At 42.3% G+C, this 14851-nt stretch overlaps 1 protein-coding gene across 1 annotated transcript; it reads left to right on the forward strand.

Moving 5' to 3' along the window:
• The first annotated feature begins 6446 nt into the window (after nt 1–6446).
• On the forward strand, nt 6447–12190 carry TSHZ3 (teashirt zinc finger homeobox 3). Its single transcript, XM_088463877.1, has one exon. The coding sequence runs from the start codon at nt 6619–6621 to the stop codon at nt 9637–9639; it is 3021 nt and encodes a 1006-aa protein (XP_088320003.1). The 5' UTR covers nt 6447–6618; the 3' UTR covers nt 9640–12190.
• The last annotated feature ends 2661 nt before the right edge of the window (nt 12191–14851 follow it).

Raw genomic sequence — 14851 nt, forward strand, 5'->3', positions numbered from 1 at the left:
CCTGGTACCCTGATACCACAAGGTCTGACATTGCCCTAATATTAGCGCTGACCAATAGCTGGTGCCCAGATACCACCAAGCCTGACAGTGCCCTGGTACCCAGATACCACCAGGTCTGATTTTGCCCTAATATTAGTGGTGACCAATAGCTGGTGCTGAGATACCACCAAGCCTGACAGTGCCCTGGTACCCAAATACCACCAGGTCTGACATTGCCATGATATTAGTGCTGTCCAGTAGCTGGTGCCCAGATACCACCAAGCCTGACAGTGCCCTGGTACCCAGATACCACCATGTCTGACATTGCCCTGATATTAGTGCCATCTAATGACTGCTGCCCAGATGCCAGCAGGCCTGACACTTCCCAGATACCAGCAATGGAGTGTAGGGAATGGATAGGTTATTATGTAAACACAGCAAGTTGCAGATGTCTGAGCACAGTTCTAGGTCTTATGTGGGCAGCACTTTCATGTCGTCACCAGACTGTAATGCAGGTTATTTCCTTATGGGGATTTACCACTCATGACTGACCCCAGTCTATCAGCCACCATATTTCTCATTGACAGTGTCCGGTATAAGTCTCCCTGCGGGCCCGGCCTACCAGGAATGGCTGATAACAGATGACAATAATCATCACAATTTGGGATCACACAAGAATGAATCAGCGAGTCTTTAGCAATCAGTGAGTCACTTAGTAGCCTCTAACTAGTCCTGTCTCATTGCTGTAGCTGGACTAGTTATCTTCAAACCAGCCCCCCTAAACAGAGAGAATCATGGGAGATACCACAAGGAGGGGGATTCATATTTCCAGTTCTGCTGCTGATACATTTTTACACACAGCTCCCCTTTAAGAACAGTTTATTTCAGAAGACATACAGCTGTGTCCTCATACACCCATCCCCAATACGCCGTGCAGTGTGAGTGAGCCGCACCGAGCAGTGTAGCGTCATACACCCACACCCAATACGCCGTGCAGTGTGAGTGAGCCGTACCGAGCAGTGTAGCGTCATACACCCGCCACCAATACGCCGTGCAGTGTGAGTGAGCCGCACCGGGCAGTGTAGCGTCATACACCCACCACCAATATGCCGTGCAGTGTGAGTGAGCCGCACCGGGCAGTGTAGCGTCATACACCCACCACCAATACGCCGTGCAGTGTGAGTGAGCCGCACCAGGCAGTGTAGCGTCATACACCCACCACCAATACGCCGTGCAGTGTGAGTGAGCCGCACCGAGCAGTGTAGCGTCATACACCCACCACCAATACGCCGTGCAGTGTGAGTGAGCCGCACCGGGCAGTGTAGCGTCATACACCCACCACCAATACGCCGTGCAGTGTGAGTGAGCCGCACCGGGCAGTGTAGCGTCATACACCCACCACCAATACGCCGTGCAGTGTGAGTGAGCCGCACCGGGCAGTGTAGCGTCATACACCCATCCCCAATACGCCGGGCAGTGTCAGTGAGCCGCACCGAGCAGTGTAGCGTCATACACCCACCACCAATACGCCGTGCAGTGTGAGTGAGCCGCACCGAGCAGTGTAGTGTCATACACCCACCACCAATACGCCGTGCAGTGTGAGTGAGCCGCACCGAGCAGTGTAGCGTCATACACCCACCACCAATACGCCGTGCAGTGTGAATGAGCCGCACCGAGCAGTGTAGCGTCATACACCCACCCCCAATACGCCGTGCAGTGTGAGTGAGCCGCACCGAGCAGTGTAGCGGTATACACCCATCCCCAATACGCCGTGCAGTGTGAGTGAGCCGCACCGAGCAGTGTAGCGTCATACACCCATCCCCAATACGCCGTGCAGTGTCAGTGAGCCGCACCGAGCAGTGTAGCGTCATACACCCATCCCCAATAGGCCGTGCAGTGTGAGTGAGCCGCACCGAGCAGTGTAGTGTCATACACCCACCACCAATACGCCGTGCAGTGTGAGTGAGCCGCACCGAGCAGTGTAGCGTCATACACCCACCACCAAGCATCATACACCCACACCCAATACGCCGTGCAGTGTCAGTGAGCCGCACCGAGCAGTGTAGCGTCATACACCCACCACCAATACGCCGTGCAGTGTCAGTGAGCCGCATCGAGCAGTGTACCGTCATATACCCACCCCCAATATGCCGTGCAGTGTCAGTGAGCCGCACCGAGCAGTGTAGCGTCATACACCCATCCCCAATACGCCGTGCAGTGTCAGTGAGCCGCACCGAGCAGTGTAGCGTCATACACCCATCCCCAATACGCCGTGCAGTGTGAGTGAGCTGCACCGAGCAGTGTAGCATCATACACCCACACCCAATACGCCGTGCAGTGTCAATGAGCCGCACCGAGCAGTGTAGCGTCATACACCCACCCCCAATACGCCGTGCAGTGTCAGTGAGCCGCACCGAGCAGTGTAGCGTCATACACCCATCCCCAATACGCCGTGCAGTGTGAGTGAGCCGCACCGAGCAGTGTAGCGTCATTTTTCACTTCTTTTTTTTTTTTTTTCCTAACAAAAATGTGTTTTAGGGCTCTATTTACTACAATCCGCATACTGAATGCAGATTGTAGTGTGTTATTAACGACTGAATACGTATTGCGAATTCAGGCAATATCACAGGCCTTGCAGGGACAGAGCTTGCGAGAAAGCTCTGTCCCTGCGAATCCCCTCCGCACACTAGTCACGGTATTTTCGCGAAAAATACCGTGACAAAGTGCCTGCACATGCACCGACCGGCCGCCGCTGCTACCCCCCTGGCACTAAGCTCCGCCCCCCGCAATCGCGGACCCCCGCTGCCCAAAGTGACACCCCCTCTCCCTTAATTACACTTACCTGCATGATCCGGGCCTCCGATTATGTCGTCCATGCCTCCGATCAGGTGATATCCCATACTGCACTGGGACCCGATCACCTGATGACTATAACACATGCCATGCTAGGACTTGTAGTTCCTCAGCCGCCAGAGAGCCTCGATCTATGGCGTCTTCATGCACTGCACTTGGCCGTGCCTCGCTGCTGCATGTGATTCAGCAACAAACCTTTGTACATTGCTGACTTAATCCCAATTGATTCATAAGCTGTCATGACTATGTGTTACATTATTACTCCATATAATATAAGTTCACCTTTATTGAAGCATCCCTTGTTCCTACATCAGTCCTCTAATCTATCTCCATAGATTTCCAGGGTATAGCTCGTATAGATCTGGCCGGTGACAAGGGTTAGACCGGTCTACTAGAACATCTACTTGTAGCCAGGAAAGTGTGCATTCATCAGTGCACTAGGTCGATCAGCTTCTACCTGGATCAATGGATGGCTGTGTGATCCCTCTCAGAGCATAATGTGTTTCAGAACCCACATACCGGGACGTTACTCTGTCCGGGAGCCATTTATCTTTGAATGTCAAATTGCAATAATTAACCATTATTGATCTTAAATTCAATTAACTTCATTAACACAAGTCACGGTGAGGGTCCTTGTAAGGGAATGTCTCCTGACAACTGTCTCTCCTCGCCGTGGAGCTGAGATTCAGTGTTTGGCTACAGGAGGATATATAATACGCACAGCAGATCCATACAACGCCTTCTAACGAGAAGGAACGATTGTCCTGTATCTGTAAACATCCTGTATACATGTTCTACAGCCCGTATAGCATTTGCCGCCTGCTGCATGGGAGGATTTCTGTTGTTGCTGGTGTCTCATTTTTATTACTATTATGTAGATAAAATTCAGTTGTGATCCCTAAACATGGTCTTCTAATTTTGGGGAATATATATAATGTCTGATAAATCGTGTCTGTACAATGACCGAGCATTTATACAGCTAATAACACTGCCGTCCATGTTTACATTTGTAGCTGTGCGCTCTCATGGAGAGTTGGAAAGTATAAAGCATTCCCCACGCGTTAAATGCTTGTTTTCCCAGTATAGGCCTCTACCTAGCTGCTAGCTGCGAGGGGTCCTGCTTTTTACGGCATAGAGAACATGGGGGGGGGGATTATAAAAGTGGTCTCTCAACCTTTAATTAATTACTGAAAGCCGCCCATAGGTTTCAAATCATTAGGTTCACGGGGTAATGAGTAGATCCGTCAATGAGTAAACAAATGGCTTACAGCTATCGCCCTCATTGCTTTATATTCTAAAGAATGTGTTTGGGGGTGGGGGGGAGGGTACAGACTTTGGAACAACCGTATTATTTTTGTAACCATTGGTTAGAGTACAGGGAACCGTTCCAAATAGTAGAAAATCACTAAGTGTTCTCGAATAAAATACAAGCGATCAGACCGCGTATGAAACTGCATATTGGTTGCAATCTTGCGGGCACATTGGGACCTGTCCTAAATAAATAACTGCACTTTCCAATAATCTTGTATCCACCCAGATCTCCGCACCTGGCGAGCTTCTACCAGGTTAGCGCCCTAGTTTTGCAGGTGAAAATACAAGCGCAATTTGTACATCTTTAATTACGGACGCTTTAGCTGCGAATACGGAGGTCATTTAAAGGTAGAAAAGAAAAAAAAAAAACGGTCTCTTTCGAGACATCCAGATATTCAGCAGTTTTCCAGTGTATACAAAAGATGTTAGGAAAAAGTGGGATTGCATGGAAGGCGTCAGTAGCCTTTGTGACAAAAGGAGAGACAGATTGTTGTGGGTGGGAATCAATTTGTGCTGTAATAGGCCATAGTGAAAGTGTTATGATACACCAAGGAACGACAAGCCTCGTCTTTAATCACAAAGGAAAATCACCCAGGAAGTGCCATGCGGTCTCTGCGGAGCAGTTACACCTCTGATATATTTCTCCTCTCTCTCTGTCCTTCCAAGGAATTTATCATTTGTAGGTTGACGATTTAACCCTTCTGCGGCCACAAAAGAGGCTGCAAAAAAAAAAAAAAAGCTTTTCAGCTGCACCCAGCTATGCCAGGATTAAATGCTCGGTGTTTGTAACTGAATTAATAGCATATTGACAGTGCATTCTTTACATGGTAGGGCTGGCATGTGATTTATGCAATGCACACAAACATGAAGCCCAGGATAACAAAGGTAAACATGAGGAATGCTGCTTGCTTGCCAGCACATTTCTCTGTACAGTAGTGACCGGGGAGCAGATTGTGCACCAGTGCTTTTTACAAATAAAGCTTCAGAATTCAGGATTCCTTCGCCAGCCTGACCCCCAGCTACCCGCCTTCAGTTGCAGAGTGTGTGATTCTTTTTTTTTTCTCATTATAATAATACATATTTTGTTATTACATTGCACATACTCAGAACATTTTGCTTTCTACTGCAGAGTGGCAATTTTATTTTTGTGTGTGTGTGTTTGACCCCATGATGGATGAATTACTATAAAATTACAGTAGATCCTCCCTAACACATGGAATTAACTCCCTGCAGACCTAAGTGGCACAAACGTTTTAAAGATGGCAGCCATGATGCTATATATAAAAACACTGCGCTCTGCATACTGGCTTTCAAATTAAATGGTAGGAGAGGCAAAAAAAAATATGAATTTTGGAATATATCACCAGTCCAGTGGTCATGTAAAAAAAATATTTTCTTTGGGGAGGAGGGTTTTAATTATTATTTAAAAAAATATATATTATTAATATATTATTTGTAAAAAATTCCACCACTGCCGCTTGAGTAAAATTTAGATCGAATAAGTATTGCAATTGTCTTAATTCCATCAGCCGTAAAGATAATAAAAAATATGTATATGTAGCTTTAGTACAGCACAAATAGTAACCTGTTGTTTTTTTTTTTCCATATGGAATAAAAGGGAGTTACCCAGAATTCCCTGAGGTAGGCCATTTTGAGAGCAAGGGGTTAATGAAAATGAATTAACAGTACAGGAACTGCACCTACATCACTTAAAATAAAAGTGATTATAAGCTTTTAAGCCCTTTTCTTTATACACTCAAGACACATACAAAATCTAAATCATTTTTTAATTTATTGTAATTGATGTAAATTTCTTTCATTGTAGGAATTATATTGATAGTTCTCTACTTTATGTTTATTAAAGGTTGAGGATCAGAAATGTAGTGGGTGAAAAAAAATGTGTGCTTAATTTAAATTGTGAAACTGTCTGTCAAGAAATGCATTAGGGGTAGAAAAAGCATAAGACATATTAATTGACAGACAGGAACTGCTGTCTCTAAGGTTGATACAAGTAATTTATTACTTTAGAAATGAATGCCACCTCTAGAATGTGCTTCATTAATTTCAAATTTAGTTTTAATTTCAAGCTGTTGCCCCTTGAGAAGAATAAGGTGGCAAATTATGTTTGAAGATTTTTTTTTTCTTTAGCTATTTTTCTCAGAGTAGAAATGCCACCGTTTAACCATTATTACGCATAAACATTCTGTATTTCTTTTTTTTTTTTTTACTCTTAAAGTTATATAGGAAGTTATGGATGCTTTATTGAAAACACTGTCTAATGTCTTGTATTTTATCTTTGCAGCATACGTCTCGGACGAGCTGAAGGCAGCCGCACTTGCCGACGATGACCCCGAAGCAGAGGACACCACCGTTGAAGGAGAGCCATCGGCAAAGTACGCTTGCTCTGAGAAAGAATTTGCAAAGAACTCTCCCAGCTACCAACACTCTCCTGCTGGTGAATTTTCCAGCCATGAGATGGACAGTGATTCTCACGTTAGTGAGACCAGCGACCGCTTGGCCGACTTCGAAAGTAGCTCCATCAAAAATGAGGAGGAAAGTAAGGAGATGCTGGTTCCTCTGGAGGATTCCAATGTCTCCGACAGCTTGGAGCAGATGAAAGCTGTGTACAATAATTTCCTTTCCAATTCTTACTGGTCAAACCTCAGCTTAAATCTTCACCAAACGACTTCGGAGAAGAACAATGCCAGTAGCAGCAGCAGCAGTAGTAGTAGCAGTAGCTGTGGAAGCGGGAGCTTTGACTGGCATCAAACAGCCATGGCCAAGAGCCTACAACAAGTTTCTCAGAGCAGAGTCCTCCCCGAGCCAAGCCTCTTCAGCACTGTCCAGTTGTATCGACAGAGCAGCAAACTCTACGGTTCCATTTTCACAGGTGCCAGTAAGTTCCGCTGTAAAGACTGTAGCGCTGCGTACGATACGCTAGTGGAATTAACGGTTCACATGAATGAAATGGGACATTATAGAGACGACAACCACGAAGTCGATAACAATAACCCAAAACGTTGGTCAAAACCACGTAAACGTTCATTACTTGAAATGGAAGGAAAGGAAGATGCCCAGAAAGTGTTGAAATGCATGTACTGTGGCCATTCTTTCGAATCTCTTCAGGACTTAAGTGTTCACATGATTAAAACAAAACACTACCAAAAAGTGCCTCTAAAAGAACCCGTTACCCCTGTAGCAGCTAAAATTATCCCAGCTTCTAGAAAAAAACTGTCTCTAGAATTTGAACTTCCAAGTTCTCCCGATTCGACAGGGGGGACTCCAAAAGCAACAATTTCAGATGCAAATGAAGCTTTGCAAAAGAATTCCAACCCATATATCACACCAAATAACCGGTATGGGCACCAGAATGGGGCCAGCTATGCCTGGCATTTTGAAGCTAGGAAATCACAGATACTTAAGTGCATGGAATGTGGCAGCTCACATGACACGTTGCAGGAACTCACCGCCCATATGATGGTCACAGGACATTTCATAAAAGTGACAAATTCAGCCCTTAAGAAAGGAAAACCTGTCTTAGAAGCACCGGCTACACCAACCTCTTTATTGGATGAGAAGGTACAGTCTGTACCGCTAGCTGCCACCACGTTTACACCTCCTGCCAACAACATCTCGTCTCTGTCACCAAAACTGAATGTGGAAATAAAAAAAGAAGTGGATAAAGACAAAATAATCCCAGATGATAAAATAAAAAACAAAGAGAAGTCAAGCGAAGACGAGGAGAAGTTTGATGTCTCTTCCAAATATCATTATTTGACTGAAAACGATTTGGAAGAAAGCCCCAAAGGTGGGTTAGATATTCTCAAATCTTTGGAAAATACAGTGACTTCTGCCATAAACAAGGCTCAGAATGGCACGCCAAGCTGGGGGGGGTACCCAAGCATTCACGCTGCCTACCAGCTCCCCAACATGATGAAGTTATCATTAGGCTCCTCAGGGAAAAGCACTCCATTAAAACCAATGTATGGAAATAGTGACATTATGTCACCTACCAAAAATCAGCCCCTGGTGTCACCACCAAACAGCCAGACGTCTCCTGTGCCAAAAACTAACTTCCACGCAATGGAAGAATTAGTGAAGAAAGTGTCAGAGAAGGTAGCTAAAGTGGAAGAAAAAATTAAGGAGCCAGATGGAAAGTTCTCACCGATCAAACGCGCAACACCGTCTCCCAGTGGCAGTGAGATCAGCGAGCCCCCGAAACCCGATGTTCTAAATGAAGTTGTGTTTAAAAGCCAGCAAAACAGTCCAGTTCCACAAAAAGACAATTGTAAAGATAGCTCACTTCTGGAGCCTGTAGAGAACGGTAAGGACCATGTAAAGTCCATTATAGGTAGCTTAAGTAGCAGCACTGCTATAATAACGGACCACCCTCCCGAACAACCATTTGTTAACCCGCTAAGTGCATTGCAGTCTGTTATGAACATACACCTGGGCAAGGCAGCTAAGCCATCACTACCTGCTTTGGACCCCATGAGCATGCTATTTAAAATGAGTAACAGCTTGGCTGAAAAGGCTGCCGTGGCGACACCTATTCAAGCCAGAAAATCAGACCATTTAACAGACCGTTATTTTTACCATGTCAACAATGACCAGCCCATAGATTTGACGAAAGGGAAGAGTGACAAAAACTGCTCTTTGGCTTCAGCGCTTTTGTCATCCACATCGACATCTTCTGCATCTTCTTCATCTACAGTGACAACAGCAAAGACATCTGCAGTCGTGTCATTCATGTCAAACTCTCCGCTGCGCGAGAATGCCTTGTCAGATATATCTGATATGCTGAAGAACCTGACAGAAAGCCACACATCAAAATCCTCTACACCTACCAGTATATCTGAAAAATCTGACATTGACGGTACCACAATAGAAGAACCAGAGGAAAACACACCAGCTCAGAAAAGGAAAGGACGGCAATCCAACTGGAACCCACAGCATTTGCTCATCCTGCAGGCCCAGTTTGCAGCAAGCTTGCGCCAGACTTCAGAGGGAAAATATGTCATGTCAGATTTGAGCCCTCAAGAGAGAATGCACATTTCCAGGTTTACAGGACTCTCCATGACCACAATTAGCCACTGGCTAGCTAATGTGAAATACCAGCTACGAAGGACAGGTGGGACAAAGTTCCTCAAGAACTTAGACACTGGGCACCCAGTGTTCTTTTGTAATGACTGTGCCTCGCAAATCAGGACTCCCTCAACTTACATCTGTCATCTTGAATCACACCTAGGTTTTAGGTTAAGAGACTTGTCTAAACTGTCTAGCGAACAGATACACAATCAAATAGCACAAACAAAATCCCCATCTGAAAAGCTGGTGGCATCCTCTCCAGAAGAGGAAACTGGGACCTCCTACCAGTGCAAGCTCTGTAACCGGACATTTGCCAGCAAGCACGCTGTGAAGCTTCACTTGAGTAAAACACACGGGAAGTCCCCAGAAGATCACCTTCTGTACGTGGCAGAGCTAGAGAAGCAGTAGTATTTACTTTTATTAAAAGACTGTAATTTGCTTTGAGGAAAACTGTCAGGAAAAAGCCTTAAAGCTACAATACTTGGCACACGTTCCTATTTTATCTCTGGAGAGTCACTCTGGGGGTGCGAACTCTTTTGTAAACTGTACAGTGTTTAATAGAGGTGCATAATCAGCTGTTGTTACAGGTAACACATGAAGGTTAAAATGCTGTAGTGTTTGGAATTTGTGTAAATCGGATTAGCTGTGCGCCGGGCTGCATGAATTAACAGACAGTTTAATTAAGCATTTATATCTAAATCTGGTACACTATTTTTCATTTGACCTGTGTGCTAGTATTTTTCAGCATATGTCATTTAGCCCTCTGAGTACTTTGGATCACTACTTTATGTTAATCTGGGGATTTTTTTTTTTTTTATTAATTTATTTTTTAAATAAAAAGTACTGGCTCAGATCCACTTCACGTCATGATTCTACAACTGCATTTTTTTTCCTACTTAAATGACTATCCAGAGGGACTTTCAGTGCATCGCAAAGCAATGCGTAGCCAACCCTATGGCAGAGAGTGTTAAAACAAACTGTATATAGTGTATAGACTTGCATTTTGGAAATTGTGGTTGATGTTAATGGCAACTGCCCCCACCCCCAGTGACGACCTCTGCATTTCTAATTAAAAGTTTATAAGTATCTGATGCAGTACATCCCTTTTACATAAGCTGTGCCTATGTATAGTGTAAAAATATTTTGTTTTATGTTTTTTTTTTTAATTTAACCTTGTATATGCCAGCAGCATATTGATGTTTCTGAATTCCTCCGGCAGAGAAAATATTAAGGGATTTTTATTTTGTTTTTTAACACCCAAGCATTGTAAATTATTCTAAGGATACAACAAATAGTCTTTATAAAGTATTCAAAAACTAATATTCTAAAACAAAAATATAATTGTTTTACTATACATCTATATTGTTAAAAGTTCATGTTTAAATTATACATATTTATTAGCAACGTAATATTCGTTTCCAACAATAATTGACATCACACAACACAGGAATACATGACAGAAATTTATTTTTCTTTTTTTTCTTTTTGCACAATTTTTTTTAAAAGAAAGAAATGTATTTATTAATGTGAAACAAAGATACTCAAAACCATTCTCAGTGCTCAAAGGGTTAAAATATTTGGATAATTGAAGTGTACTCCATTCCTGAGAATTGCTTATGCTTTAAAATGGAAAAAAAATAAAATAAAAAACTGTTTGTACTAGAAAACTTTTTGCTTAAAACATTAAGAGGCATTCTGTAATATAACCTCTTTTACTTATTTATAAGCACCCCTGGTTGTTATTCCATATTGTAGAATGCCTTTATATTTCATTTTGTAAGTTTTTTTTTTCTGTTTTGTTTTGTCTAATTATCCTCCCAAGATCCCATTCTGCCGCTTTATCTTAAAGCATATAAAAGGTAACCCGTGGTTACCGGCTCACTAAGTGATTCTGTTCTCCATTTTTGGCAGTTAATTTGCAGAAGTAACTGACAGCTGACACCATACATGGAAACTGTGTATAAAATATTGGCATGTAAACAGCACATACACTGTAATGCACTCTTTTTTTGTTGTTGACAATGAAATACCATTATATGAATCGTCTTCATATAACCTTTTTTCTACAGCAGCATTAAAATTGTTTTTTTTCTTTGCGATATAATCTTGTGTTACGTTTACAATTATGTCTGAAATGTTCTCCAGTTAATGAGCGCATTACAATTAAATTGTGTTGCAGTATGTGGTTAAGGCTGGAGAGAGCATATTGATACCTTCATCTGCCAGGTGCTACAATAAATCGCAAAGACTGGAAATTTACACGAAAAAAAAGGATATGAACATATTTGGTACAAGTGTTTTTGAAACAGCATTCATGGGTTAACTTTAATTCATTGGAACAAAATACTTAGACCTGCTTTGGCTCATGCACCTCAAGGAGTCCAGAGAAACTTAGAATTTTAAACAATTTTTTCTTTATTACAAAAATAAATAAATCTGGTGAGCGTGAGATGCTTTTAGTCAACCACCAATAGAACTGCCTAAATTAAATCATAAATATCATAAAATACATTGAGGCAAGCTATCCATGTAGAAGGACATCCTATTAAGATGCAATGTTTTGAACATGATTTAATATAAAGTGAAAGAACAAAAATCATTGAGTAGCTCAAAGGTTGTTCCGAAAACTTTTAGAACATGTATTTTCTGTGAAGCATGACAAAACCAAATTTCTTAGTGTTACCATTTAAATTGCCATATTGATTGAAATGTTTTGGATCCCAAACCAGTAATATTTCCCCCCCCAGTGGAACATTATTATTTAAAAAAAAAAAAATTGGTTGTGCCATTAAACACCTGTTTGTTAACACAAGCAGGTATTATTTTGTGTGGATAAGATGCACTGATGTGCCTTGAAAATGATAACTTTGCCAAGTCTGGTAAGGGTGCCTGAATTAATTTGTATAAGCAAATGTCAAAATCGCTGGTTCCTAAATGAACAAGGGTTATACACACACACATACAGTTGGTGTCAGACTAAATTACCAGTACATTAAAAAAAATCAATAGTATTTGTAAATTCACATAGGTCAAATGGAAAGCCTAATTTACAAATTGCGGTTATAATTGTACTTTATTTAAAAAAAAATCTTGTTATAATAAATACGACTGCAAATTTGCTTTTTAAATATTATTTAACTGTTAATGTAAATTTAAATATTCAATTATCTGACCAGAAAGTGCTGAGAAATACATAATAAACATGAAAGACCTCTCTTCTAATTGAACAAGAATCTTATGAAAATGTCCTCTGTCCTTGTAGAGATGAATGTTTCATGGTTGTCCTATTTTACATAGAAAGAATCTGTGGATTAGACACAAAAACTAAAATATTTGGGAATCAAAATTTTAAGCGATCACAACACGGCCTTCATGATGTGATCTCTGAAGAGTGATATCTGGTGTTACACAATTGTAATGATCCACACAGTTCGGCCATAGGGAGTGAAACTTAAAATCATTTCAGTTGGGAAGCTTTTTATATGTGAATCTGTAATTTTTAGTAACTGGTAAAGAGGAAGCCATTTTGAATACTACACTTCCTAATTATGCCTAGCTGGCTCTTCCCGTCTCTGTTCAAAAGTTTTTTTGTTTTATCAAATTATTTAAGGGACCATTCAATTAGCCATGAGGTTCCGCTTGGTAAAATCTGCTTAATTCGCTCGAAGCAGAAATGAGCAATTTTATCATTACTGTCATTTGTGAAGAAACGTAATGCACAAGGCTACTGTTGCAATGTAATATGGCTAATTGAATCGCCTCATTCGTCATCTACATACTACAAAAGCACATTTAAAGGCCAAAGTTATTTCAGAGTCCTTTGAAACTGCCTCTTGAAAAGGAAGGTTATTACATTGGCCAAAGTGCGCCCTCCTCTGTGCAACGGCATGGTGTCTCAGATAGGGTCTCATCTTATACATCTAATGGGATTTATTTGACATGTCTCTGTCTCATTTAAATTTTTATGTTGGTGTGAAAGTAGGGCGCATTCAGCACCTCGTCAGCATTCAGCAATGCTCTGTACACCCAACTCCACAATGGACGTGCACCCCCCCCCCAACTGATACTGTTGTCAGGACTTGGCCTGCAAATACATGCTTTTTCCCTTATACCCAAGTACATGTGTTCAAATCTAGGAGAGTGACCTCACAAGCAAGCATGTATGTGCCTTCTGGTAACAAGTGCTATTGTTAGGAGTCAAAATAACCGCTCTCTACAACTGCCCTGTCATGCATTCGAATTATGGATCTTTTTTCCTGAATAAGGGAAACAGAGAATTGCAGAATGGACTGATTCGACATCAGAGAAAAAAAAATCAGAAGACCATCTACTATTATAGCATTTCTACTCCCCACATTGGAAAGTTTGACTAGACCCCCGAAATATTGCATCCACCCACCCCTTGCTCCAACCAGCACAGAAGAAGGGGGCATCTGCCTAAACACCAGAATCCAGGGCAGCAGCCTCATGGAACCAGGTTGTACTTTCACTGGTGGTTGGAATTATACTTTAAACAACCCTTCCCCCAAAATGTATTTTATGGAATAACGACTTTGGTTCAAGACAGGGGATATAGTGGGTTATTAAAAAATGGAATAGGTGATTTTATGTCGGGGGGAGGATTATCCTTGCATCTTAATAGCATAAGAAATCCTGCAGCTAATTGAAGATCAATGCTTAATGTTCAGCCCTATGTTGTCTAAAAGATATTTTCACAATCACTTTATTCATACATAAATTTTCGCTTTGTTAGTTGAACTGTGTAGCCCCTAGCACGATGAATTAACAATCCTGAGGGGTTGTATTATTTGGTATCTCCCAGAACATGGATGAAAGGTGGACAGTTTTACAGTCTTCAAGAATCAAGACCCCGTTGGAAGATATGACCCTCGTGTTTTGCCTAACCTGGGGTATCTCCCAGCCCACATTCTACAGCTATCATCGTCGTGCAGTATCTGAAAATAACATTTTGATAAATGTGCAATTTAACTAATTTATGTCTCGGTGATATGCTCAGGGCTACGAGAAAGATGAAAATCTTAAATGAAGCTTGAACAGCCTGGTTCTGAGAGAGGAAACAATAGTCTGGAGATTAGAGACAACTCACCGAGTAAAGCTGGGTACACACTGACAGATATATTAGCCAATCAATTGATCGGCCAATATATCTGGTGCCCATCGGCGTGTGTATACCAGCGATATGTCTGTGAACGACATAGTTCAAAGATATATCACGTCGGCTGTGCTGCACAGCCGATGGACAGATATATCTGTCCATTGGCAAGCGGGTATGGGCGATCAGCCGACCGCCCAAACACATGCATCGGCAGCCGCGATGAGGGGGTCGGATCCGCCACCCGGCCAGCAGGCCCCGCGGCTGCCTAGAAGATGATGGTCGTTCAGTGTATATGAACGACCATCATCTACAGATATACTGTATCTGCAGATCACTCGATCTGCAGTTACATCTTTGCAGTGTGTACCCAGCTTAACTGAGGAGAGTTTCATATACCAAATTTGCAATTATCAAAAATTATGGTGGGAGGTGGGATGTTGAACTAACCCTCTCCCCATATAGTACTTCAGTGGTGGACCTTTCCCAGTTACCTTAATTCAGATG

This window comes from Taudactylus pleione, unplaced genomic scaffold, assembly GCF_031769625.1.
Source record: "Taudactylus pleione unplaced genomic scaffold, aTauple2 ptg001480l, whole genome shotgun sequence".
Lineage (NCBI taxonomy): Eukaryota > Metazoa > Chordata > Amphibia > Anura > Myobatrachidae > Taudactylus > Taudactylus pleione.